General features: G+C 41.7%; 1 protein-coding gene across 6 annotated transcripts in view; it reads left to right on the top strand.

The window, feature by feature from the left end:
- The window catches only part of LOC144493532 (E3 ubiquitin-protein ligase RNF19A), a 103,793-nt gene extending 77,114 nt beyond the window's left edge, over window positions 1-26,679 (top strand). For 4 of the 6 annotated variants that reach the window (XM_078212589.1, XM_078212586.1, XM_078212587.1 and 1 more), the window contains 5 exons: window positions 9,204-9,366; window positions 13,591-13,705; window positions 14,024-14,158; window positions 17,574-17,763; window positions 20,037-26,679. In XM_078212589.1, the coding sequence (XP_078068715.1) occupies window positions 9,204-9,366; window positions 13,591-13,705; window positions 14,024-14,158; window positions 17,574-17,763; window positions 20,037-20,220 (787 nt within the window). In that variant the 3' untranslated portion in view covers window positions 20,221-26,679. The remainder of the gene's footprint in view (window positions 1-9,203; window positions 9,367-13,590; window positions 13,706-14,023; window positions 14,159-17,573; window positions 17,764-20,036) is intronic. The other 2 variants (XM_078212591.1, XM_078212592.1) reach the window with 1 other exon arrangement.
- Window positions 26,680-27,064: the final 385 nt, after the last annotated feature.

Here is a 27,064-nt window from a genome sequence, read left to right as displayed (position 1 = left end):
CCCCTCCTCTTTCCCCCCTCCTCTTTCCCCCCCTCCTCTTTCCCCCCCTCCTCTTTCCCCCCCTCCTCTTTCCCCCCCTCCTCTTTCCCCCCCTCCTCTTTCCCCCCTCCTCTTTCCCCCCCTCCTCTTTCCCCCCTCCTCTTTCCCCCCTCCTCTTTCCCCCCCTCCCTCTTTCCCCCCCTCCTCTTTCCCCCCCCTCCTCTTTCCCCCCCCCTCCTCTTTCCCCCCCCCTCCTCTTTCCCCCCCCCTCCTCTTTCCCCCTTTCCCCCTCCTCTTTCCCCCCCCTCCTCTTTCCCCCCCCTCCTCTTCCCCCCCCCCTCCTCTTTCCCCCCCCCTCCTCTTTCCCCCCCCTCCTCTTTCCCCCCCCTCCTCTTTCCCCCCCTCCTCTTTCCCCCCCTCCTCTTTCCCCCCCCTCCTCTTTCCCCCCCCTCCTCTTTCCCCCCCCTCCTCTTTCCCCCACCTCCTCTTTCCCCCACCTCCTCTTTCCCCCACCTCCTCTTTCCCCCACCTCCTCTTTCCCCCACCTCCTCTTTCCCCCACCTCCTCTTTCCCCCACCTCCTCTTTCCCCCACCTCCTCTTTCCCCCACCTCCTCTTTCCCCCACCTCCTCTTTCCCCCACCTCCTCTTTCCCCCACCTCCTCTTTCCCCCACCTCCTCTTTCCCCCACCTCCTCTTTCCCCCACCTCCTCTTTCCCCCACCTCCTCTTTCCCCCACCTCCTCTTTCCCCCACCTCCTCTTTCCCCCACCTCCTCTTTCCCCCACCTCCTCTTTCCCCCACCTCCTCTTTCCCCCACCTCCTCTTTCCCCCACCTCCTCCTTCCCCAACCACCTCCGCTCCCCCCCCACCTCCTCTCTCCCCTCCCCCCCCCTCTCCTTGTCCACCCCCTCTCCTTGTCCACCCCGCTCGCTCGCTCTCTCCCTCCTCCCCTCCCCCCACCTTTCTCTTTTTCTCTGTCTCCCTTTTCGCCAGCCATAGTTAAATCAATAAAGGTATATTTTGTTTATCTGTTGGAATGTGTGCATTCAGTCTGTTTCCATGGGATCAGCTCTCATTCGCCGATGCACGGAGTGATTAACAGGTGATTCATGACTCCCAAGTGTATGCAAGAACCTGCCGGATTTATAACTAATTAAAATTTTGTAGTTTATCCATGTGGAATAGAACCATCCTACCCTTTAGGGCTCTGTTACCTAGAAATCAGTGGAATAATCATAGAATCCCTACAGTGCAGAAGGAGGCCATTTGGCCCATCAAGCCTGCACTGACGACAATCCCACCTCGGCCCTATCCCCGTAACCCCATATATTTACCTTGCTTATCCCCCGACACTTAGGGGCAATTTAGCATGGCCAATCAACCTAACCCCCACATATATGAACTGTGGGAGGAAGTTGGAGCACCCGGAGGAAACCCACACAAACATGGGGAGAATGTGCAAACTCCACACGGACAATCACCTGAGGCCAGAATCAAACCCGGGTCTTTGGCGCTGTGAGGCAGCAGTGCTAACCAGTGACCCGTTAATTGTCAGTCAACATTGCTGGAATACAAGTTCAAATAGCTGGCGATCTGGTCTACCATGGTGTGTTAATTCAAGTTTCCATTGGCAGGTTTGTTAGTTGGACCATCTTGACCCCAAATAGTCCTCATTTACCTGCCAGGAGAATAGTTGTAGTTTGGTTGCTGGACAACTGACAAGAGTGAGTTTTAACCCTCTGTAGGTGTTTAGCAGACACCAAAAGCACCACAGTGAACAGAACAATTAAACAAGCATGTTAGACGCAGTTTTTCTGACCATAGTTTGGCTGTAGTCATACACACCCCATACCCCATCGTCCAGCGATTTTGCCAGTTAGAAATGTGAAGCTTTAGAACATAGAACATAGAAAAGCTACAGCACAAACAGGCCCTTCGGCCCACAAGTTGTGCCGAACATGTCCCTACCTATTAGGTTTACCTATAACCCTCTATCTTACTAACTTCCATGAACTTATCCAAAAGTCACTTAAAATACCCGATTGAATCCGCCTTCACCACCACTACCGGCAGCCGATTCCACGCACCCACCACCCTCTGAGTGAAAAACTTACCCCTAATATCTCCTCTGTATCTACTCCCCAGCACCCTAAACCTGTGACCTCTTGTGGCAACCATTTCAGCCCTGGGTAAAAGCCTCTGAGAATCCACTCTATCAATACCCCTCAGCATCTTATACACCTCTATCAGATCACCCCCCATCCTTTGCCTCTCCAAGGAGAAAAGACCTAGCTCTCTCAACCTATCCTCTCAAGGCATGCCACCTAATCCAGGCAACATCCTTGTAAATCTCCTCTGCACCCTTTCTATGGCTTCCACATCCTTTCTGTAATGAGGTGACCAGATCTGGGCACAATACTCCAGGTGGGGTCTGACCAGGGTCCTATACAGCTGCAGCATTATCTCCCGATTTCTAAACTCAATTCGTCTATTGATGAAGGCCAGTATTCCATACGCCTTCTTAACCACAGCCTCCACCTGCGACGCTGCTTTGAGCATCCTATGAACCCGGACCCCAAGATCGTTCTGATCTTCCACACTGCCAAGCGTCTTACCCTTAATATTATATTCTTTCATCCTATTCGACCTGCCAAGATGAACCACCACACTCTTATCTGGGTTGAAGTCCATCTGCCACTTCTCCGCCCGGTCTTGCATCTTATCTATGTCTCGTTGCAGCTGCTGACATCCCTCTACACTATCCACAACACCGCCAACCTTTGTGTCATCAGCAAACTTGCCAACCCATCCTTCCACTTCCTCATCCAGGTCATTTATAAAAATCACAAAGAGCAAGGGTCCCAGAACAGATCCCTGGGGCACTCCACTGGTGACCGACCTCTATGCTGAAAAAGACCCATCTACAACCACTCTTTGCCTTCTGTGGGCAAGCCAGTTCTGAATCCACAAAGCAATGTCCCCTTGTATCCCATGCCCCTTCACTTTCTCAATGAGCCTTGCATGGGGCACCTTATCAAACACCTTGCTGAAATCCATATGAACTACATCTACCACTCTTCCCTCATCTATGTGTCTAGTTACATCTTCAAAAAATTCAATTAGGCTCGTAAGGCATGATCTGCCTTGGACAAAGCCGTGCTGGCTATTTCTGATCATACTATTCCTCTCCAGATGTTCATAAATCCTGCCTCTCAGGATCTTCTCCATCAACTTACCAACCACTGAGGTTAGACTCACCAGTCTATAATTTCCTGGGCTATCTCTTCTCCCTTTCTTGAATAACGGAACCACATCCGCAATCCTCCGGAACCTCTTCTGTCTCCATTGATGACGCAAAGATCATCGCCAGAGGCTCAGCAATCTCTTCCCTCACCTCCCACAGTAACCTGGGGTACATCCCGTCTGGTCCCGGTGATTTATCTAACTTGATGCTTTTCAAAAGCTCCAACACATCCTCTTTCCTAATGTCCACATGCTCAATCTCCTCAGTCCACTGCAAGTCTGCACTGCAACTACCAAGATCCTTTTCCACTGTGAGTACTGAAGCAAAATATTCATTGAGTACCTCTGCCATTTCTACCGGTTCTATACAGACTTTGCCACCGTTACATTTGATAGGTCCTACTCCTTCACATCTTATCCTCTTGCTCTTAACATACTTGTAGAATGCCTTGGAGTTTTCCTTTATCCTGTCTGCCAAGGCCTTCTCATGACCCCTTCTTGCTTTTCTAATTTCCCTCTTAAGTTCCTTCCTACTAGTCATATACTCTTCTAGATTTCTAACATTACCTAGCTCCCTGAACCTTTTGTAGGCTTTTCTTTTCTCCTTGACTAAATTCGTTACAGCTTGCGTGCACCATGGTTCCTGTGACCTACCATAACTCCCCTGTCTCATTGGAACGTTGCTGTGCAGAGCGCCAGACAAATTTTCCTTGAAAATTTACCACATTTCTTCTACATTTCCCTGAGAAAACCTCCTTCCAATTTATGCCTCTAATTTCCTGCCTAATAGCCTCATAATTGCCCTTACTCCAAATAAACACTTTCCTAGCTTGACTGATCCTATCTCTCTCCAATGGAGAAAGAGTAAAGGAGATAGAATTATCATCACTATCCCCAAAGTGCTCTCCCACTGAGAGATCTGACACCTGCCCAGGTTTGATAGCAGCTTGTGTCTCTGCAACCCAATTATAATAACATTATGCCAATAGTCATTTGCTAGTACAAAACTTGAATTTCGCTGCAAAAACAAATTTCGTCAAAGCTTTTTGTCCTGAACTCATCAGGACAATCACAAGGATATTAATGTCTGTGGCAACAACAACTTTCTACTGTATGAGAAGAGAGTGCTGATTGGTTGGCAAGTGGACTCTGTTTGCATAGAGGTGTGATTGGAGAATGCACCAGAATGACATAGTTAACTCCCAAACATTGTTTGAAAATCCAAACCAGGAAGCTTGACTGTGATCAAGGCATTACCCTGAGAAATGAACCACTGGTTATCATTTATTTTGTTCAGCTGAAACAGGTACAATGCATGTACATGTTCTTTCAGTCTGCAAAGAACAGGGCTTTGTATATTAATGCATGTACTTTCCAACCTTATTGAGTTTTTTGAGAAAGTGACCAAGGAGGTGGATGGGGGCAAGGCAGTGGACGTGGTATATATGGATTTTAGTAAGGCGTTTGATAAGGTTCACCATGGTAGGCTTCTGCAGAAAATGCAGATGTATGGGATTGGGGGTGATCTAGGAAATTGGATCAGGAATTGGCTAGCGGATAGGAAACAGAGGGTGGTGGTTGATAGTAAATATTCATCATGGAGTGCGGTTACAAGTGGTGTACCTCAGGGATCTGTTTTGGGGCCACTGCTGTTTGTAATATTTATTAATGATCTGGATGAGGGTATAGTTGGGTGGATTAGCAAATTTGCTGATGACACCAAAGTCGGTGGTGTGGTAGACAGTGAGGAAGGGTGTCGTAGTTTGCAGGAAGACTTAGACAGGTTGCAAAGTTGGGCCGAGAGGTGGCGGATGGAGTTTAATGCGGAGAAGTGTGAGGTAATTCACTTTGGTAGGAATAACAGATGTGTTGAGTATAGGGCTAACGGGAGGACTATGAATAGTGTGGAGGAGCAGAGGGATCTAGGTGTATGTGTGCATAGATCCCTGAAAGTTGGGAATCAAGTAGATAAGGTTGTTAAGAAGGCATATGGTGTCTTGGCGTTTATTGGTAGGGGGATTGAATTTAGGAGTCGTAGCGTTATGTTGCAACTGTACACAACTCTGGTGCGGCCGCACTTGGAGTACTGTGTGCAGTTCTGGTCCCCACATTACAGGAAGGATGTGGAGGCTTTGGAGAGGGTGCAGAGGAGGTTTACCAGGATGTTGCCTGGTATGGAGGGGAGATCCTATGAGGAGAGGCTGAGGGATTTGGGATTGTTTTCGCTGGAAAGGCGGCGGCTAAGAGGGGATCTTATTGAAACATATAAGATGATTAGAGGTTTAGATAGGGTGGATAGTGATAGCCTTTTTCCTCTGATGGAGAAATCCAGCACGAGGGGGCATGGCTTTAAATTGAGGGGGGGTAGTTATAGAACCGATGTCAGGGGTAGGTTCTTTACCCAGAGGGTGGTGAGGGATTGGAATGCCCTGCCAGCATCAGTAGTAAATGCGCCTAGTTTGGGGGCGTTTAAGAGATCCGTAGATAGGTTCATGGACGAAAAGAAATTGGTTTAGGTTGGAGGGTCACAGTTTTTTTTTTAACTGGTCGGTGCAACATCGTGGGCCGAAGGGCCTGTTCTGCGCTGTAATGTTCTATGTTCTATGTTCTATATGCACCACACTGAGTATCTAACTGATGGTCTTAAATTTGTTGCCAGTGTAATTTTTAGCACACTGAGGATTATTTAGCAAATGTCGTTCAGTCACAGAATCACATCTAATGTTGGACACTGTTTTGAGTTTTGCAAGCATGAGCTGGTTGGGTAGATACAGTCTGTACCTTGCTCATTGTGAACAGCAAAAGGGACATGCTGTTTGATACGATCTGCCAGTCTTTTGAACCTACGTCCTACATATCTAGCATCACACTGACACCGAAATTAATGTACCACATTTGATCGGCAGAATGTCTTTTTGACTTGACTACAACTTCCTGCTGGTGGGGAATACCATTCTGGTGCTACTGCATCTGTTGCTCAAACTTTTGAAATACCTTTATCCTTTCAGGATAATCCAAGGTAGACTGGGTGCTTTTTAGGGCTGAAAGTGATGGTGTTAGGCCTGTTCTACATGATAAGCGAGACACAATAATTTGATCAGGGTAGCCATGATTCCACAGGCTGTCTTTAATGCATCCTATTTCAACATCAAGCTTGCATGATGGGCATTAGCTTGGATCCTATTTACAAGGTTGCTGATAAGGCCAATCTTATGACGTGGAACTATAAGAATCCGAATGTGTATATTGACCAGTTTGTATTGACAAAATGTCTTTGGTAAAGAGATGTATGTTTCATGAGTGACTTTTTTCAATGATTCTAAATGCTATCTTGGCGTAATCTGGAATTATACCTGACAAATTTGAAGGCATTTCCCCTTTTTCAAAAAAAAATTCAAATGCACCTGTCGGTCTGGTCCAAATCTTGCATGTGAGCCAAAGGAAGCCTTTCGTTTCAAGCCCAGAAATTTTGAATTTTGGAAGGAGGATTATTTCAATGTGTCTTTTCTATTTTTTGAATAAAAGTGTGAAGGACCAAACTGCCATTCTTGGTGCAGGATGTGTCCAGAAATAAGTTGGCAACCGTCTGAATCTAGATAAATCAACAGTTGGCAAAGACACTCCTTGTATCCTTCAATCAAATTATAGTCAAGAGCCCCGGGTGAACAGAGCAAAGCATAAAAAATTGAGGACATCCATCAGTTTAACCCATTGTTCAAGCTGATGGGTCGGGCACATAAAATATGTAACTTAGACTGCCCACAAAATATTGCCTGTGAAAAGAAATGCTGGAACTCTTTCAGACATGTTTAGACCAGGCACACCCATTCTCTCCCTTTATGGTAATATCCATTGCAGTGTTGATGTGTAGACGTCAAATGGGACGGGTGATGTTAGATAACCATACTTCTGATTTGTTAATCTCATCTATCCTAAAACAGATACTGGATTTTATCAAAGACTGGAGTTCTTTCTCCAAGATTTGTCCATCTACTCATATAGTTTGGAGCCTCCCTGAAGCATTGGGCTAAAAGCTTTTTGAAAAGTGATCTAAACATTGCAATTGGACTTCCTCACATCTTCTAATGCTTTGTAATTTCTTATAAAAGCACCAACTGTTTTCAGTGTTATTTCTCAGTGAAATCTATCCTTCTCTTTGATTATCCAGGGTTTCTGATAAATGCAGTAAGCTATGTCACAGTGACAATGTTTTGTACATGAGAAATCCATTTAGTCCAACTTTGTTTCTATTCTGACATTCCATAACAAAGACCGCTACCCTCTTCCAATAGGGATGTGTCTAGCCTTCTAAAATAAAAGGCAACAGTGTTCAATAAACTGCTGGCAGTTGCCTCCACAGTTTGATCATACTCAAAAGAAAAAAAAACGAGCCTAAATTTTATTTGGCATCCTTAATTTATATTCTGTCCTGAGTCCATTTTTTCATATCTATAAAAATAGAACCATAGAATCCCTACAGTGCAGAAGCAGGTCATTCAGCCCATCGAGTCTGCACCGACTCTCCAAGAGAGTATCTTAGCCCACCCCTCTCCTTGTAACCCTGTGCATATGCCATGGCTAATCCATCTAACCTACACACCTTTGGACACCAAGGGGCAATTTGGCATAGCCAGTCCACCTACCTGACACATCTTTGGACTGTGGGAGAAAACAGGAGTGCCCAGAGGAAACCCACGCAGACACTGAGAGAACGTGCAGACTCCACACAGACAGTCGCCCAAGGTTGGAATCGAACCCGGCTCTTTGGCGCTGTGAGGCAGCAGTCCTAACCACTGTGCCACCCGTTTTAACATTTAAATAAATTTGCTTATACAAAAAAAACTAGACCAGGGCTCAGGTTAGCATCAATTAGCACTTTTGTTTCCTGTCCAGAGAAAAAATATATAACAATTTCAAACGGAGAATAACTTGTCTAAAGTCACCGAGCTTTTTAAATTCAGAGTAGAGTAGCTATTAAACCGTCATTCACTGATGTTTCCATTGAGGCAAATAATAATATTCACCTCCTGATGAAAACTAGACACAAATTAATTTGGGTGACTTAGCTGAAGTAAATTTTAGTAATATCAACATATTTTCTGCCATCCAGTGGCCATCATGGTGCCTTGCTGTGCAGATACCAGGATGTCTGTTTAGCAAGTGGCTCTGAGGAGGAGAAGGAAAATCCAACCTGCACAAGGAAATGTGTAAAATATGAGGTAAATGAGAAGGTTTGAGGATTCCAAGATTTGGCTTAAGATGATTCACAATTAAATCACCTTTAGCCTAGATCATAGCAAACACCAACTAAGCCATAGTTTCTATATTATTTGCCATTCTCTGTCCATCTTGTAGTTTGCAGAGGGAAATGTTCTGAATGCCACAATAAACCCCATGCTCAATCATATTGCAAGTAAGAAGCCACACAATGGAAGCAATTATAATGCTCTTGAGAGAAGTAATTTTGCAGCATTTGTCGGGCCCTGAACTACGGAACAACCATGCACTCCTGGAGAACATGGGGCTGCACGCAACATGTGCTTCAGTGTGGTGCGCAACTGTAAGGGTGGCCATCCCATGTCTCTGAAACAGACATTTTGCCCTTTGCCTATGCAAAATGTGCAAATACCTGTTTGAAGCCCTTTCCTGACATTGAGCTGCCCCTAATGCAGCGAACACCAAACCTGTGGTACTCGGGATAACTATGTCTGTGTGAGGCTGCTGCCAAAGAGGTAAGTCCCAACCACCTTGCGGACTTGTTTGGCATCTGCAGCTGCTTGGCAACATGCTAATGAGCCCCAAGGTGCAATTTCAGATGATAAACTTCAATACCATTGTAGTTTGTGTACCACTTCATTTTCTTTTAAATGGCTTAGCTAATATACCTACTTCCTGCATTCGTGACTTGTGGAAGTCTCAAGCTTTTGTTCCCAAAGGGGCATGATCCAACATTCACTGTATTTGTTTTCTTATGTTTACAGTCCCTCTGGCTGCACCTTCTGGGGCAAGAAACCCTGGAGCCGGAAGAAGAAAATTCTCTGGCAAGTGGGCATGTTGGTTGGTGCTCCAATTGGAATTACGTTGATTGCTGGCATTGCTGTTCCAGTTATGATGGTTGGGCTCCCTATCTATGTAGGCCGAAAGGTAAGATTTTAAAAATGAGCCTTCATTATGGCAAAATTTCTGTAAGATTTTAAGAGAATACCTTTCTTCTGTTTTGGTGGCACTGTGGGATGGCAGTATTGTATTTTGCTATGGACTTGAAGCTCCTGCAGTTGGGAGGAAGTATTAATGGGTAGAATTTAATGAGTGTGATGAGAGCCTTGCCCAGTGGTTGAGAACAGATAGGAGCCCCATGTTGCTTCTCTTTGGAGCCCTGATTGAATTATCAGGTAATTCGGCATTTATCTGGATAGCGCGGGCCTCCCACTTGAGTAAGGCCCTAGTAGGGGGGAAATCACGCTCCTGAAACCTGCTAGCCAGTCAGAGGCCACAGGCTATCCAATACCAGCAGCACCACAAGAGCGCTGGCCTATTAGAATAGGGCCTGCAGGAGGGATCAGCCATGGATTCCAGTCAGGTGAGTGCGGGCAGGATGTGAGAGGGGATGTCAGCAGGGGGAGATGTCGGGAACTCCTGTGGGGGCTTCCCAAACCAATGCCAAGCCCCTCTAATGCATGAAGAAGCTCACTGCTCCAGCTCCTCCAAGCACATGCTCCTCAAGTTACAGAATCCACAATTGGAAGAGCAGCAAAGGCAGGCAGGAGAGAGAAAACATGAGATTGGAGAAGCTGGAGTTGTTGTTCTGGCTGGTCACGCTGTTGCCATCACTTGAGGAAGCCATGTTCAGAGCAGGATTATATGTTCAGCGCCTTGAGCCTGCCGCTATTCAATAAGATTGTGGCTGACCTGATTGTGGACTCAGCTCCACTTTCAGTTCTGGCCCCCTTAACACTTGACTTCCCTGTCAAGCAAAAATCTAACTTGACCGTGAATAAATTCAACAGCTCTGCCTTCACTCAGAGAAAAATTCTCCCCTAGGTCCTAAATGGCAGACCCCTAATTTTTAAACTGTGTACCTTAGTTCTAGACCCCCCTCCAAAGGGAAACATTCCCTCAGGATCTTCTAAGTTTCAGTAAGATCACCTCGCATTCTTCTAAACTCTAATGGGTATAGACTCAACATGCTCAACTGTTCCTCATAAATTAACCTGTTCATCCCAAGAATCAGTCAAGTGAACCTTCTCTGAACTATTTCTAATGCAATTGTATCCGAATGAAAGGATATAAAAATTGTATGCAGTATTCCTGATGCAGTCTCGCAAAAGCCCTGTACAGTTGTAGCAACACTCTTCTACTCTGATATTCCATTCCCTTTGCAATAAACACCAACATTCCACTTGCCTTCCTGTACCTATGTACTAACTCTGTGTTCAAGGGCACACACATTCTTCTGTACCATGGAGTTCTGCAATGTCTTTCACTTTAAAACATGCACTGCTTTTCGATTTTTCTTGCCAAAATAGACACATTCATATTTTCTCAACTTATACTTCCATCTGCAAAATTTTTGCCCATTGCTTGACCTTCTAATAAATCCCTTTGTAGGTTCTTTATCTCCTCTTGACAACTTATTTTCCCATCAATCTTTGTCATCTACAAGCTTAACTGACATACTTTCTGTCCCTTCATCCAAATCTTTGAAGCAGATGATAAATAGTTGAGGCCCCAGCACCGATCCCCATGACACTTCACTAGTTACTGCTTGCCAACCCAAAAAAGACCCATTTATCCCTACTCTGTTTCCTGTTAACCGTTAGCTAATGGTAATATGATGCCTCCTGACTCAGTTCTTATTTTGTGAAGTAACCTTTGATGTGGCACCTTATCAAAAGCTTTTTTGAACGGATGTAAGAAAGAGCTTCTGCTGTTAGACTTTGATAAAACAACATCAGGTAGAATTTGTGTTTGGAGTTTCCAGTTGGGGTTGGATAAGCTAGGTTAATGAACAATGATTTTTATAGCCACTGAATCTGTATGGTGTTCATCCCTGCTGTTGCAGGGCATACGCCACATCTAGGGCAGTGATTGTCCTGTGTTTGTGTGTTCCATGTAGGTGACTGGATCGCAGATTATTTTCTCCAGGAAGGCCTTCAATACATCTTTTTGATTTGATTCATTATTGTCACATGGACAAAGTATTTTGTTGCACGCTATATAGACAAAGCATACCGTACATAGAGAAGGAAAGGAGAACGTGCAGAATGTAGTGTTACAATCATAGCTAGGGTGTAGAGAAAGATTAACTTAACATAAGGTAGGTCCATTCACAGTTCTGATGGTAGCAGGAAAGCAGCTGTTCTTGAATTGTTTGGTACACGATCTCAAACTTTTGTATCTTTTTCCCGACAGAAGAAGGTAGAATAGAGTATGTCCAGGATGCATGGGATCCTTGATTATGCTGGCTGCTTTCCCAAGGCAGCGGGAATTGTAGATGGAGTCAATAGATGGGAAGCTGGTTTGTGTGATGGACTGGGCTAAATTCACAACCTTTTGAGTCATCCTTATAGATGAGGCCAGAAATGCTCTAGATGCTGCCTTTGAGAGTCTGATGGTAGATTTGGTTATCTGAGAGGACTTTGCAATGGTATTTGATTTCCCCTTTACCCAACCCTTTATCCCCTTTTCTTCTACCGGAGATGATAAAAACTAGACGATAAAAATTAGCAATTGACCTAACTGTTGGTGTTCAAAGCTAATCGGCTCATATTAACATATCCATCGGGATTCAGAATCCTGTGGGGCAGGTGATTGTTATGGGTGTTTTCAGTTTTAAGTTTGGGTGAAAACTGTCCTGCTGTAACTTGATTCAACCGTTTGGTAACGGTGCTGCTAAATTTGCCATCCACTGTTTCTCTCTTCTTTGATATCCAGTTTCAAGCCCCATAATTCCCAAGGAGAGAAACCCATGTTGTATGAAATGCCTGTTAGTTTTGTTCTCACTCCCTGTTCTAATGGCACTAAAATGTCCTGTAAGTCTTGTCCTTAAAGAATTTCCTGTTTTCCCCTATATAATATCTGGAACTATTTATGTGGGATTTGCATGTAATATTTTGATTTATAAACGTGGTTTGCCCTGTGTTCATGTTTTATATCATTTTTAAGACTTAAGTGTTGTATGTTCCACATTGTGTCCTCAGTCTGCCCCTGTCCTTTTTCCACTGATTTGGAATATAGCTTTATCTTGTCTGTCAGGCTGGGGAAATTTATTAAAGATACTTCATTCGGCCAGTTCTCTGTTCCTTTTTTTGTACAGACTTTCTATGTCCATTATAAAAAATATGGCATTAGAAGGTTACAGTTCGTGAGTTAACAACTTCTCAAGAGTTGTGTGTCTTCCATGTAACAAGGATACTTCTGTACTATGGGATTCCAATTCATGTCGCATTGAGGTATGGATGATCATATGAGGAGGTGTATTAGTTTGGGGGGGGGGGGTGGGGATCAAGAAATTACTGAATTGTGAAGTATATCTGAATTAAACCATTTGTTATCTGAATTAAACCATTTGTTATCTGATGGCTATCTTGAATTAACGTGTGTGTATGCCCCTTGTTGCATTGTTGGATCTTTGGAAGTCAGTATCCTGACGTGTTTGTCAGCACTCCAAACAGAACTATTGGGGGAAAAGAAAATAGAAATTGGCCCAACTGAACCGAAGAATGTTGGAGAATGCTAATTGCTTTCAGTTATTTTTTTTTAAAGGGTTGTAGATGTAAGACTCATTCCCAATGAGCTATCTTGTGCCAAGTGGTTAGAATTTTGATTTTGGAAACAGTATGGGTGATTTAACAGTCTTTGATATTTTGTTACTTTAAGGAAACTTTAAAAAGACATTCAACACAAATACAGAAGCTAATGGTACAGTGTGACTGCACCACCCAAGAGAGGAGTTAGTGAGAATGAGAAAGGTGCCCTGAAAAAGAAAAAGGAGGCCTTGAGAAAATCTCAAGGATAGTCCTTAAAAACAATTTTGACCTTTGCTATAAAGGAGGTCGTGAACGGCATTAAGTAAACACAAATACTTTTTTCCTGATTTTCTCAATGGAGATTGTTTCTTTTACTTCCTGTGTAGCACTGCCAGCTAGTTTCTGATGTGCTTATAATGCTCTAGATTGTAGTAATCTATATTTCACCAAAAATAATCCAGGATCCCTGATACGTCCTTTTAAACGGGTGTTACCAATCTGATCTAAGAAGGGACTATGTAATTATTGATATGTGCTACTTTGCTCCAATTTGAAACAATGTGGTTTTAAAGATAATTTAGAACTAATATAACTAAAGTTCATTCTTGTACCTTTTTAGATTTACAGCCGTTGTGAAAGTAATAAGATATCAAAACATAGACGGAGACTTGCTGTAGCTGGAGGAGTGGTTCTATCCATTATTGTGTCCCCTGTGTTAGCTGCAGTGACAGTCGGTAAGGTTAAACTTCAGGACAAGAATATTGAATTGGGTTCTTTCACTAGATAAAATGGCAGATGGTGGGAGATGATTTTTTGCTTTCTTTTAAATGGGGAACAATTTTATGTGGGTCCTAATCTTGTACACTTGGTGATACATGCACATAAAATTTCCTCGGCTTACCATGATTCCAATTCAATCACAAGTAACAGCAGTGTAAGGTTTTTCCCTACTTTATTTAAATAATGCATCAATCCTTGTATATCACAGTTAACACGGTTATGTGTTGAAGTTGTTCTCTCCAGCAAAACATTTTAATTTTTTTGTGTTTAAGGTATAGGTGTGCCTATAATGCTTGCATATGTTTACGGTGTTGTCCCAGTGTCGCTGTGTCGCAGCGATTGGTGTGGAGTTACGACCGGAAATGGGAAAGGAGTAAAGATTGAAATAGATGAAGATGCTGCCTCTGGTAGGTGTGGCTAAGATTTCAGAAAAGTTGTACAGTTAATCTTATTCTTGATAAGTTGCAAACATTTAACTCCCTTGGTAATCAATGCATTTAAGCTTTAAAGATGGCTAGAAAACTATCAAGAGTAGAAATCCTCACCCCTTGGGTGGCACAGTGGTTAGCACTGCTGCCTCACAGCACTAGGGACCTGGGTTTGATTCCCAGCTTGGGTCACTGTCTGTGCGGAGTCTGCACGTTTTCCTCGTGTCTGCGTGGGTTTCTTCCAGGTGCTCCGGTTTCCTCCCACAGTCCGAAAGACATGATGGTTAGATGCATTGGCCGTGCTAAATTCTCCCTCCGTGTACCCGAACAGGTGCTGGAGTGTGGCGACAAGGGGATTTTCACAGTAACTTCATTGCAGTGTTAATGTAAGCCTACCTGTGACACTAATAAATAAACTTTAAAAATCCATCGTCATCATAAGTAACATCATAAGATGTTTTGTTAAATCTGCATTGCTAGTGATAGAATGTCACTGAATAGAATAGGCTGCACAGGAAAACAGTAAGAAAAATACTCCCAATTCCACATTTGCGTTTGACATGAAAAAAAGGTTTTGAGCTCGTCAGATCCAGCAAGACAATCTTTTCTTCACATATCAACCTACCTATCGCCTCAACATAGCTTTCAATCCCCTCTGTCCACAGACACATCCAATAGTCTTTTCATTGCATTTTTATTTTCAATCCTTTTGTCTTTGCTGATGAGTTATTCCACAAAGTTTTGCTTGCCTTTTCTTCCCAGTTGAAGTGGTAACAAATACTAAATAACTGTTGCATGAATTGGATGCAGCTGTAGGAGACCATTAAATAACTGCATCTGTCAAGTAAAGCATCAAATATTTCAAATCTTCCACCTTCCTAAATCTCTCACTTTGAAGGAATACAAATTTTAAACATTTTATAGACCCAAGTGGGTAATGATTCTTCTTTTGACCCCCCCCCCCCCATTCTCTCTTTCAAAGGTGCTTTCAGGATATAATTATCCACCATCAAAGTCTGATTTTGAATGTAAAAGAACAGCTGACTTTGTACTGTACTGTAGATAAATTCCCACTGTCCCTGTGTGCCAAAATCATGCTTTACCGAATGCACATAGGACGGGATTTACCACGCAACCCACCGTGTGTTTAGCGACAGTGGGTGGTGGCCCACCATTGGCCAGTGGTGGGATCTTCTGGTCCCGCTGTTGTCAACGGGGTTTCCCACTGAAGGCTGAGAAATCTGGGGCAGGAGTGCACCATCAACGGGATCTTCTGATCTCGCCGGCGTGAACAGCCGAAAGCTCCAGCCTTCCATTGTGTATGTATTGTAATGTATTGTATTGAATATATATTGTTCACTGAACTAAGAATGTCACTCTGAGCCGTAACTTCTTCGGAGTGGCAAACAACATTGGATTGCGACTCCATGCCCACTTACCTCTGCCAAATTCCTTCCATGCCTGTCTCACCCAAACCTCTGACTCAAGTGGGGCGAGATCCAGGCTGTGCAACTGTCGCTGAGGCCCAGTGTCAAAGTCTAAGAAATTTCAGAGTGAAGAAGGCCACAACCCTTTTTATGGCACAAACTGCCTTAAAACATTTAAGTTTAAAGTTTCCATTGAAAATGCCTGGGAGAAAGTAAGTGCCTAATATGAGTGGATAAGATTTGGGTGGTAGTGGGGAGAGGGAAATCACAGGTGGGACGCAGGGGTGGGGGCACGGTGGAGATTGGACGTCGTGGGGGAGAGTGGTGTTGAACATCAATAGGTGAGTTGGTTCAGGCGTGCTAGTCGGGTCCAGGATGACAGTTATGCAGTGGGGGAGTGTGTGTGTGTGGGGTGTTCCTTGTGGATGAAAGGGGATATCCCATGTTGGGGAGGGGTGGCTGGGGCTTCACAGTAATTACCCAGAAATTAGAAGAGGTTTCATTTTCTTTTAACTTTTTTGGAGTAACTACTGGTGAAAATCTGTTGGAACCATCCAAAGTTAGTGATTTTAAATTACATTTTTGGATGGGTTCCAGCACCGCTCAACTGCCCGGTTGCTGCTGCTGGGGAATTGCTGTGCAAATGCTTACCTGGGACGTTCCAAGGGCAACTCCCCAGCACATCTTTGGGGTACCCTCCCTCCCCCCCATATCCAGAAGTTACATTCCATTTATCCCAACTTCATGGCTTCCTACCTCCTACCCAGCCATAGAGTAAGCGTAAGAAAACAATCTTCAATTTTATGTGCTGTCAGTCTCCTTCTGCAAGACCTGCCACTTCTGTCATTTGCTTCTGAAGAAATACATTTTGTTTTTGCCCTGAAACTAACACACAGATTACAAAATGTACTATCATGAATAATTGCTGCTCACTCAAGCAGAAGCAACTTGCTTCAGTCTATTATTGCCCTTAAATGAACATAATCTGCCGACTGCTCCACCTCATGAAATAATGTGGGCAAGGTTGCCTTTGGAGAAGAAACAGATCATCTTATTTGTGATTACCACATGATTGTCACCTATATAGCATTGGTCTCCATTGATGACACACAGTTCTACTTTGCCATTAACGCTCTTGACTCCACTGCTATCTCTAACTTGTCAGCCTGCTTGTCGAACATGCAGTACAAGATGGGCAGAAATTTCCTCCAAATGAATATCGGGCAGACATTGGGTGGGTTTCTCACTAAGCGTCACAGCAGGAGTGGAAATGTGGAGTGTTTCCCGCTGTGGCAGCTGGCAGGAAAATACCAAATCGTCTAGCCCCGACCTCATTAATTATGCATCTAGATGTTTTATGCCACATTCAGTGGCAGGGCCGGCCTGGATGGAGTGTGGTCCGCCACCATGTCTAGGTGCCATATTGAAAAGGCACCCAATATCAGTATCAGGGAATAATGAAACTCCCGCTTTAAGGGGCTTTTAAACCAATGTAGGTTAGTTGGGGACCCTACCAACTAAGACTGGAACATGGCAGGTTAGGGGGATTGGCCATGCTAAATTGCTTCTTAGTGTCAGGTAATGTCTTGCACCACATTATTTCCATCCAGTTTATATTTGACTTCTCATTAATCTTGAATTAAAACATTGGCCACATGACCATTACACTTTTTGTACTTATGCCTCCGACATAATTGTCATACATGTGTTGAAAATAGTATACCCCTGATGTATTTTTTTTGCTTGGAGGGTAACTGTCTTTTTATGATTTCTTTTGTCTGGCCCTAAATGTTTTAATGTTGATATTATATAGAATGTTAAGTGGAACTCGTGTTGTAATCTGCACATTTAGTGGGTGACATCATTACAAAGTCCAATGTTAAAACATGCTGCTTCTTGGAAAATGTAGTCTAGACTTTATAAGTATCCCAACTGTACTAAGTATCAATGCCTTAAATGTTCTACAGTTAATGAACCACGGCCTAGACTACATAACCACAGCATCAGTGGGAGCAGTGTGCAAGAGGTGACCAGTGGCCTGAGTGCAAGTGGAAGCAACCTAGATAGAGCAGGTGTCAAACTAGAAAATGACCAATCAGCGAGCACAGTAGCATTGGCAGGAAGCATGCTGAGTGCAGAACAGGATTCTTCAAACAGGTAAATATATACTATAATCACTTAAAATGCTTTTATAAATTGACTCGGTAAATTGCCCAAATCTTAAGCTTCTGGTGAGTCAGGAGTCGCATTTAATGGCTTTGTTCTGAATATGGATTGCATGAATTGATTTGTCAGTTGCAAACCTGATTTTCAAAGCTGTTTTATTTTGAATAAATGGGACTTGAGAACTGCCAAATGTCAGGAAACAGAGGTAGTTTTAAGCAACCTATGTTTATATTGCTGGATATTAGAAATAGGGTGTGGGTTTAAGTGAGTTTAATTTAAGTGTTTCTGTGTAAGAAAGGGTTAAAACTTTAGGTAGATTTATGCTAAAGAAAGCTGTTTGCATGTGTGGGGGTTTTGATTTCATTTTAAACTGTATTGTGTTTGGAGATTGACGTGGAAAGTAAGCAAGTGTAAAGAAGGATGAGGCTGTTGCTTAACAGCCAGGACTACTTTTAAGTTCGAAGGATCTTTTGAGTTTAGTTTTAACTGGACCCCGACATTTGGCAGAGCTCAAGGTAGTTGGAGCTCGGAAATGAGAGAGAAGGCAGCTCTCACAGCTCTGATAGAAGCAGAAGCAATATAATGGTGTAATGGGCAGGAAAACAAGTCCCAAAAACTAAAGAACAGCTAGTTCTCGAAACCAGGAAATGCATAGGGAAATTCAAGAAGATTTGAGTCAAAGGGAAAAAAGGAACGCTGAAGTTAAAAGCTAAAAAGTGTAGACCTTGTGAAGTTGGCCAGAGAGAGGCCAGATATCTGAAACAACCCTAAGGTTGGTGACCTTAGTACAGCCTGTGAAGCAGTAGCGTTCTATTGGTGGCTGGATACCTGAAAGATTATCTGGGAGTTTGAGGGCATTTAGCAACTCAATGCAGAGGAATATTGAAAGGAAATTTGGAAATCCTGGAAGTGGATCCTTGCTGAAAACAACTGAAAGAAAGCATTGTTTGGAACAAGACCCTAAGGCGGGTCTTTTGGGTGCGGATTTTGGAATCATTTGTGCGATACTCATCTGGGGGGATTTGGGGAGAAATCCATAGATGTTCGATTGGATGGCATTGGCCACTTGGTATCAGAGTAAGATGTTGTCTGATCACAGTTAACCTGTTGGTTTACAGATACTGTGTATTTACTGAAAACATTATAGCATAAGTTATATTTTGTAATCTTGTGTGGTCCTTAAAATCTGTGCACATTTGTGAAGGTAAGTGGTAGTGAAGAGGTGTTGTATTATAGTCAATTTTTCATGTTTAGTGTTTCTATTCTGTTTATAGAAGCTAAATGGCAGATCTGTGACTCACTTCATCGAGTGAAAATTATTCTTTTAAGCTGGGGTTCCGTTCCTGTCCAATAGTAATGTCAACTGTGATCGTAACACAAAGCTATTTAGCAAATTACAATTATAATCTCAGAACCAAGCCCCTGCCAACCAAATGACAACAATGGAAAGAGGTTTTTTCATCCCTTTCCTTTTTATTTGTTTCACCCAGACAACATAAAGCAAATATAAAAGCAAATTACTGTGGATGCTGGAATCTGAAACAAAATGCTGGAAAATCTCAGCAGGTCTGACAGCATCTTTGGAAAGAGAATGAAGCCAATGTTTCAAGTCTGGTTGACCTTTCATCAGAGCTGAAGACAATAGAATATAGGATTATATTGATTCTGTTAAGGTGAAGTGGGGATTGACAAAGATGTCAGAAAGACAAAGGAAATGTAAATGGTGGTGATGGTGGCTCAGAAGGGTGCTGCGGCCATTAAGAGATCAGAATGTGTAAATGGCAGAACAAAGGTAAGCAGAGTGTGAAAGGACAATCTGAAACAGGTAACAGATGGCCCTAGTGGCAAGGGGAGAGAGGAGACAGTGGTAAGGGGGGAACTAAAAACAAATGCTTTTTAAAAAATCTAACCACATCCTCTGTGTGTTACGAAGATGCAAAATGCCTTAGTACTGCCAAGTCTGCGTTTTAATGTATGGAAACAGAGAATGCAGATAATGTGCAACAGCATACAACTAGGCCCAAAAAGAGAGAAGGAACATTTTGTCAGGAACCACTTCCATCAGTTTTGATCCTTTATTTTTTAATTAATCTCCCAGATGCTGATTGACCTGATGTATCCTGTCAGCATTTTTCTGTTTCAAATTTCAGATTTTCAGCATCTGTATTTTTTAAAATCCTTGCTCTTAGTTTTTCTGTTGTATGTATTTAATACTGCGATGCATTGTGGTTTGGGCAACTTAGTAAATGCTGCTTTTGTTTTAGGGAAGGAAAGAACATAGAAGTCCACGTGGATATTGAAACAGAGCCTGGCGGAGCGAAAGACCAGAGCAGCAGCAGCTACCTGTCTGTTCACAGTTTGTCTATGGAGTCACCAAACTGCTCAAGAGAACTGTTGTGCGGCACTAGTCCAAATACTGAACGGATTTCCATTCAGACCTGTGTGTGAAAGAGTTTAAGCCTTGTTCATTTTTAGGTGCCGTAATCACTACCCCTCCACAAATCAAAGATTAAAATTGATCGAATATGCGGAATTGCTGAGTTTTTACAGCTGTAAACACAGATTAATACCTTGACACACCTAGTTACAAAGCTACTTACTCCAGCTGCCCATATAAGTGTAGCATTCACCTTGAGCTTCCTTATTTTCAATTTAAAATTCTTGAACTTTTATATTCTTCATCTGATTTTTGCCTAAATGTTGACAGACTTCCCAGCCCTCGGGGATGTTTTTGCTCTGCCTGTTGCACTTTGCTGTTGTACTCCACTTTCAGCTGCATTAGAGGTAGCATTGAGTGTAATGCCTACTGTTTACCATCATCTCCACTCTGACCAAATGGTGACTGTCTAACCCAGTCCAAATCAGTATTTAAGCTATAAATAGGTAAGAAACTATTAGATAAATTTTAACATAAATTTGATTTTCCACTCCACTAAGTTAATGTTCTGCACTAGTTAAGCACTTGTTGGTCGATTTTGGTTGCATTAAATTATCAGGATTCATAAATTATAATTGTCATAATCCTCAAACAATTAATTTTTATCTCCCTCCATCATTGTTGTTCCAATAGCATTCCTTTTCCCTAATTTTATTTTTCTCAATTTTAAGTTCTTTATAAACAAACTGAAAAATCTAGGAACTATATAAAAACATGAAAATTAAGACCCTCTTGTATGACAAGAGGACTTTAATTCCCATCCCCTTCTCCATTCTTCCCACCCCCTCCTCCAACAGAATCTTATTTCTCCTGGTTGTTTTGATTTGGATATGAAAGGAATAAACAGAATGGGAGAATTTCTCATTGTTCTGCTCGATTGAATTCCATAATAGGATGAGAACTTCAAGATTTTAGCAACAATAATTGTTTCAATATTTTTAAAAAATTTAACCTAAGTCTGTATTTGATGGAAACCCACAATGAAATATCTGCAGATTTTGCACATGATTTGAATAAAGCTATGCAGTTTTGGAATGAAAATCCTGACTTATGCTTCAAACAGCAATTTATTCAGTCATGTGCAATGAATCATGATGTTTATTTGCTACAGATATGAGCTGATACATCTCATGTGGGTCCCCCTAACCACCAACTGAAACCCCAATGAAGCAACTGTTTTGAGTGCATTACTAGGTCTCCTGGAAGGTCCAGCCTGTCTTCCACCAGAGTTACACTAGGGAATTGACATTACTCCCACAGAATTTAGGGTGATAACACCTGCCCATTTTCTTCTCTCTCTCGTTCATGCACACACCCACACACACTTTCATCAGTTGTTTGCCATTTGCTGTTGCTGATTGATTATTCCTATAAGGAGATCTGTGCTAGTCGTGTTTTGCTTCAGTTCACTGATACAAAACTTATGCCCATTGGGGCTTGAATCCCAGATGGATCACTATTGAAAATTTAATAACAAAACAACATATAATCTCTCTTCTTTGAGCCTAATTTAAAACTCCGCTCTTTCAGGACAACTGTTTCAACACGCTACTTGTCCTAAGCTAAACTTCGTCCTCTTTGCCCACAGCAAATGTGCTTCCCTTCTTAAAGAATGGAACAACTTTGTCCATAGTTTTAAGGAACACTACTAGTCTTGAGAAAGGCAGAATTTAATGATGTAAAAACTCAGACTTAAAATTCGGTATATTCTTTCCAAAGTCTCTGATTTTTGTTTTCTGACATTGACCACTGGAGGGGGTGAGTGTTCATTCATGTACTGCGTTACTTCAGCTGCAGCCATAACAGTGATTTTCTGATTTAATTCAGGATTGAATGTGCCACCTTCTGGCTTTGGCTCAGTGAAAATCCACGAGAATCCACTTCAACCTTTGTGCTCAATTTAAAACCATGACAACAGCATGCTGGCTTTTTAATTCCGATACTGTGCTGTGAAGTTTGTCTTCTGTGTGCAATGAGAAAGAGACTTAAATGCAAACGTGCAGTTTCACTGCTGGCTGAAGGTGGAATTGTATGACCAGTGTAATTTTCTTTTGCCAACTTTAAAGGCCATCTTGCTGGAAAAGTATTGCTATTGTGTAACCAGAAGTACCCGTGAAGTATGGAATGTTGAATTGGCACAGCCTTTCCACATGAACTGTCAGATTACAGTTCACTCGAAATCCAGAGACCACAAAAGTGCCAGAAATGTTTGTTTCGGTATGTGGAATTCTTGTAGAGAAATTGAATGGACTCAACTTTTAAAAAGACCTAAATCGTTACAGGAATGTACGCCGACTAAATTGAAAGCTTCAAAACGCTCAGCAGATAACATTAACCTGCAAAAGTGTGGAACAGCATGTTTAATATCTCAAATGTGCATAATAACAGCAAATAAGTTACTGGGTGTTATCGTTGAATTAAATGTGTCAGCTTTAGCCTTGTATCAGCTAGGAGAAAGTGTTATTTATGTGGTTAACCCTGATGCTGGGAGCCAGATGGTCCCCTGATGATCTTTGTATTATAATTGGCACATTACAATCTCTATATTCTAAATTATAAAACATTTTGGCTGCAGAACATTTTGAGCATGACTGATCAGAGTCAAGGACCCTTATTCTGCTGCCGTATTGGATTGTGCACCACATTGACTATAGTTCCAACCACAAGAAACTGGTTCCATATCTTAAAGGGGCATTCCTTCATAAACAGGACACCAAGTGCTCATATTGTTAGTATCACGTAATGAAAACAATTCCTTATTATTCCTGTAGCATTGCTTGTTTTAGAAACTGCTGCATTTCTTAAAAGAAACAAGACAATGAATAACAGTGCTCCATGTCCGATATTGTCAGGTGTACTTTGCATCATGTACTAACACCTGGTATGCTGCTACCTTAGTCTGAGGATTATATTCGGGTTACTGTGTGTCACCAGGTTGCAAAGGTAGATGGTAAACTCTGAAAAAAAATTGTGGATCTTTTAATTAAGAATGCCATGCATTAGATGAAATTTGGTACAAATCTTTTCTTTGTGAGCAGTTATATGCCACCAAGTGAGCATTTTGCGGTACTTCTGAGCGTTTTGCAAAGTCTGTTGTCAAGGAATGCTCCTGATAAAATGCATGATTTGCTTAATTTCCATTCTCATGAATTATTAAAGTGTAGCCCAATTTTTAAAAACACATGTAGTCACTGTTCATTATAACCTCTGCTTTGCTATGGTCTGAGCATAACCAATGTGCACATGTCAATATGGCAGCTGAGATGTTATTTGCCATTAAACCTGGTGTAATAATTGTAAGCTGCTCCTTAACATACATTATGACAATATAAGAACTATATGTACCTATAATTCTCTAGTTTGCACACTTTTGAGAGTGGATGCAGTCATAAAGGGGTGGTGCAGTGTGAATTTCTACCATAGGACACATTGTGTAAGATGTAAAGTCTGAAATGGAAATGCCTTCAATATAAACAAACCTGAGTGAGAAAAATTTCGAATGCATACCCCCATCGCATCCCAAATATAATGTTGACTTTATTGTGCTGAGGACTCTAAAACTGTTAACATAATGCCCTGTGATCTTCAATTGATGAAGTTGCAATGAATTATGTACTTTTTCTAATTTTTATTTGTGAATATAAGAATTCATGCTGAATATAGAGAAAAATTAATTTCCAAGCAAACTTGTTTAATATTCTAAGTGATGTCTTCATTTAAAACTTGTATAACTATGGAGTTTCATTTTCGTAAGCAGTGGCTTTAACATCCAGCTCTGAAGGACCATCTGCTGTCACTAACCGCACAACATTGGAAATTTGCTCAGTTCCGTCACTCTCCCCAGATTCAACACATGTTCAACTTGCTACAACATTTTTTCAGGAAGGTGATTTCGAACCATCTGGGGCAGTTTGAATGGAGAAACTTGAAATGAAATCCAAACAAAGCTATTTCTGATTTGGGGGTAATTTATTTTATTGGTTATAGTTAAAAGAAAAATATGTATCCCATGACATTTCTCCCCCCCCCCCCCCCAACATCCCCTGCCCCACCCCACCTTCTGATGAAATCACATGCACAACAAAACTGGTTTCGCTTCTATTCACAGTAAATTGATTTTTCACACTCAAATTTGTTAAATTTCTTCTTCCTCATCTGAAAGATAGCATCATCTAAAGATGTTTGTCCGTGAATATTAATTTTTTTCACCTATAGTTTTTAAATGCTTCTCCTGACTTTCAACATTGTTTTTGTTATCCACTCGCCAACAACTTAGTCCCTTTCAGACTGGGAAACTTGATTTCCATCCATCACAACTGGTCTAGATCTTACACATGCGTTTTTACTTTTAAAATTCCACTTCAGATTTTAACGTGGAGGGTTGCTTTTCAATCACTCTAATCCCCTTGAGAATTTGTTGAACACCCACAGATGAGGCTTTTTTCTGTTATTTTTTTATCATCAGTAAATATCTTGATTTAAACATTATTACCTGTTTTTTTCTATTGAAACTAAAAATTAGACAGACCTGTCAACTCCTGGCTTCTCAGAATGTCTCTATTTATGAGACTTTCAAGAGATTTAATTATGTGGTCCTTGATTGACTAGCATGGGCATAGGAATGACAGTAGACCATTCAGCCCCTCTTGCTCTAGGTCACAATTCCAGTAACCTTATCCATATCCTTGGATACCCTCAACTAACAAAGGTCTATTAGTCTAGTCTTAAATTTCAATTGACTCAGCATCCAGCACCCCCAAAGGAAAGAGTTCCAGATTCTGCTATCCTTTATTTGCAAAGGTGCTTCCTTGTTTCACTTCTGAATGGTGAGTTCTATTTTAAGATTCTGTCTCCCTATTCTCAATACTCTCCGATCCCATGAAATTCCTTTATCATTTTAAACATCTCATTGGATTATCCTTCACCCTTCTAAAATTAACAGAATCTCAGCCTTGGTCTGTAGAATTTTCTCATCTTCTATGAACAAAAGGTTATATAACAGTTGAAGTAAAAGCAGAAGGTTTTTTTTAACAAAGCTGAATATGGAAAGAAGCAGGGTGGGGAGGGAGACCTTGGCATCTTTTCTGGATGAATGCATTGAGATAAGCTTGAATGGTTTGCCCTGTCTTTAACTATCTCCTGGAACAATTTACAGCAAAAGCAAAAATGCATTAATTCTATTGAACACCTTAATTTTAGTATGAATTGTATCTTCATCTCCAATTCTTCAAAAAGAGAAAGCAAAGCTGTGTATTTTGTTGAGTGAACATTGAATTCCTGTCTCTTCCCAATTTTTGTCTGGAAATTTAGTTATTTTTTGTTCTAATGAAAATTTCTGTTGAACGCAAAAGAAGCTTTAGAAGTACTTTCTCCAGATTCAGCAAGGGTATCTCCATCTCCTTTAGAATTTTGTCCCTTCCTTCAGATTAGGCAGATGAGAAACCATGAGTACTTTTAAAGGGCCACAAATGGCTTATGCCCTCCATTACTGGGTGGGATCATGGTCTGTGCAGACTCGATGGGCCGAATGGCCTCCTCCTGCACTGTAGTGATTCTATGCTATCTTCTATGACAACTTGATCTTGAAATGCAAGTGTTTTGTAATTTTAATTGCCATTGTAGGAACTCTTCATTTATGTGAATGTATTTACTCATCCAACCCTTGAAGTACTGTGCTAAGAAAGGGCAATATCTTAAGTGCTTCCGAATGCACTAATGATGTATTAGTACAATAGTACAAACTCGCATTGAATCATCATATCTTTAAATTTCCAATTATATTTGCATGTCTGTGCCTTTTCACATTACAATTTATATTTTTGAATGCTATGCCAATGCATTTTATCAGGTTTTAAAAGCATTTATTAATTTAAAAGCTTTTGTATACTTACAAAAATTGTTTTTATATTCATTCATGGGATGTGGGTGTTACTGGCATGGCCAGCATTTATTTTTCATCCCCAAGTGTTTTGATGGTGGTGGGCCACCGCCTTGAATTGCTGCAGGCCTTGTCGTATAGGCGAACCCACAGCCCTGTTAGCGAGTGAGTTCTCAAGAATTTTGACCCAGCAATAATGAAGGAACAGTGATAAATTTCCAAATCAGGATTCAATATCACTCGGAGGGGAACTTGCAGGTGATGGTGTTCCCATGAACCTGCTGTCCTTGTTCTTTTAGGTGATAGAGTTCATGAGTTTGAAAGGTGCTTTTGAATGAGCCTTGGCAAATGGTTGCAGTACAATTCATCAATGATGCTCACTGCAGTCAAACTGCGCTGATGGAGGGAGTGAATGTTAAAGATGAAGGATAGATGTCGATGGGTTCCTTTGTCCTGTATATTGTTAAACATATTGAGTACTGTTGGCTTTGCACTCATCCAGGCTAATGGAGAGTATTCCACCATACTCCTGGCTTACATCTTGTGCAGTAAGAAGTCTCACAACACCAGGTTAAAGTCCAACAGGTTTATTTGGTAGCAAATGCAAATGGTATTTGCTACCAAATAAACCTGTTGGACTTTAACCTGGTGTTGTGAGACTTCTTACTGTGCTTACCCCAGTCCAACGTCGGCATCTCCACATCATTACATCTTGTGGACAGTGAAAAGACTTTGGGGAGTCATGAGAAGAGTTACTCACTGCAGAATACCCAGCCCTGTCCTGCTGTGAGGTACAGTATTTGTGGTTGGCCCAGTTAATTTTCTGTTCAGAGGTTTGTCTCTATTCTTCCTCCATCTTTCGAGCTTGGGGAAAAGAGAGGATATTCTACAAGTATAAATCTGTGTTTAAAAAAAGCATTGAAGATGAACATTTAACTGCAGTGTATATTTTTTTCAATTTTACTAATTAAAGGAAA

This window comes from Mustelus asterias, chromosome 5, assembly GCF_964213995.1.
Source record: "Mustelus asterias chromosome 5, sMusAst1.hap1.1, whole genome shotgun sequence".
NCBI classification, from domain to species: Eukaryota; Metazoa; Chordata; class Chondrichthyes; order Carcharhiniformes; family Triakidae; genus Mustelus; species Mustelus asterias.
This window is presented reverse-complemented; position numbering and strand designations above follow the sequence as displayed.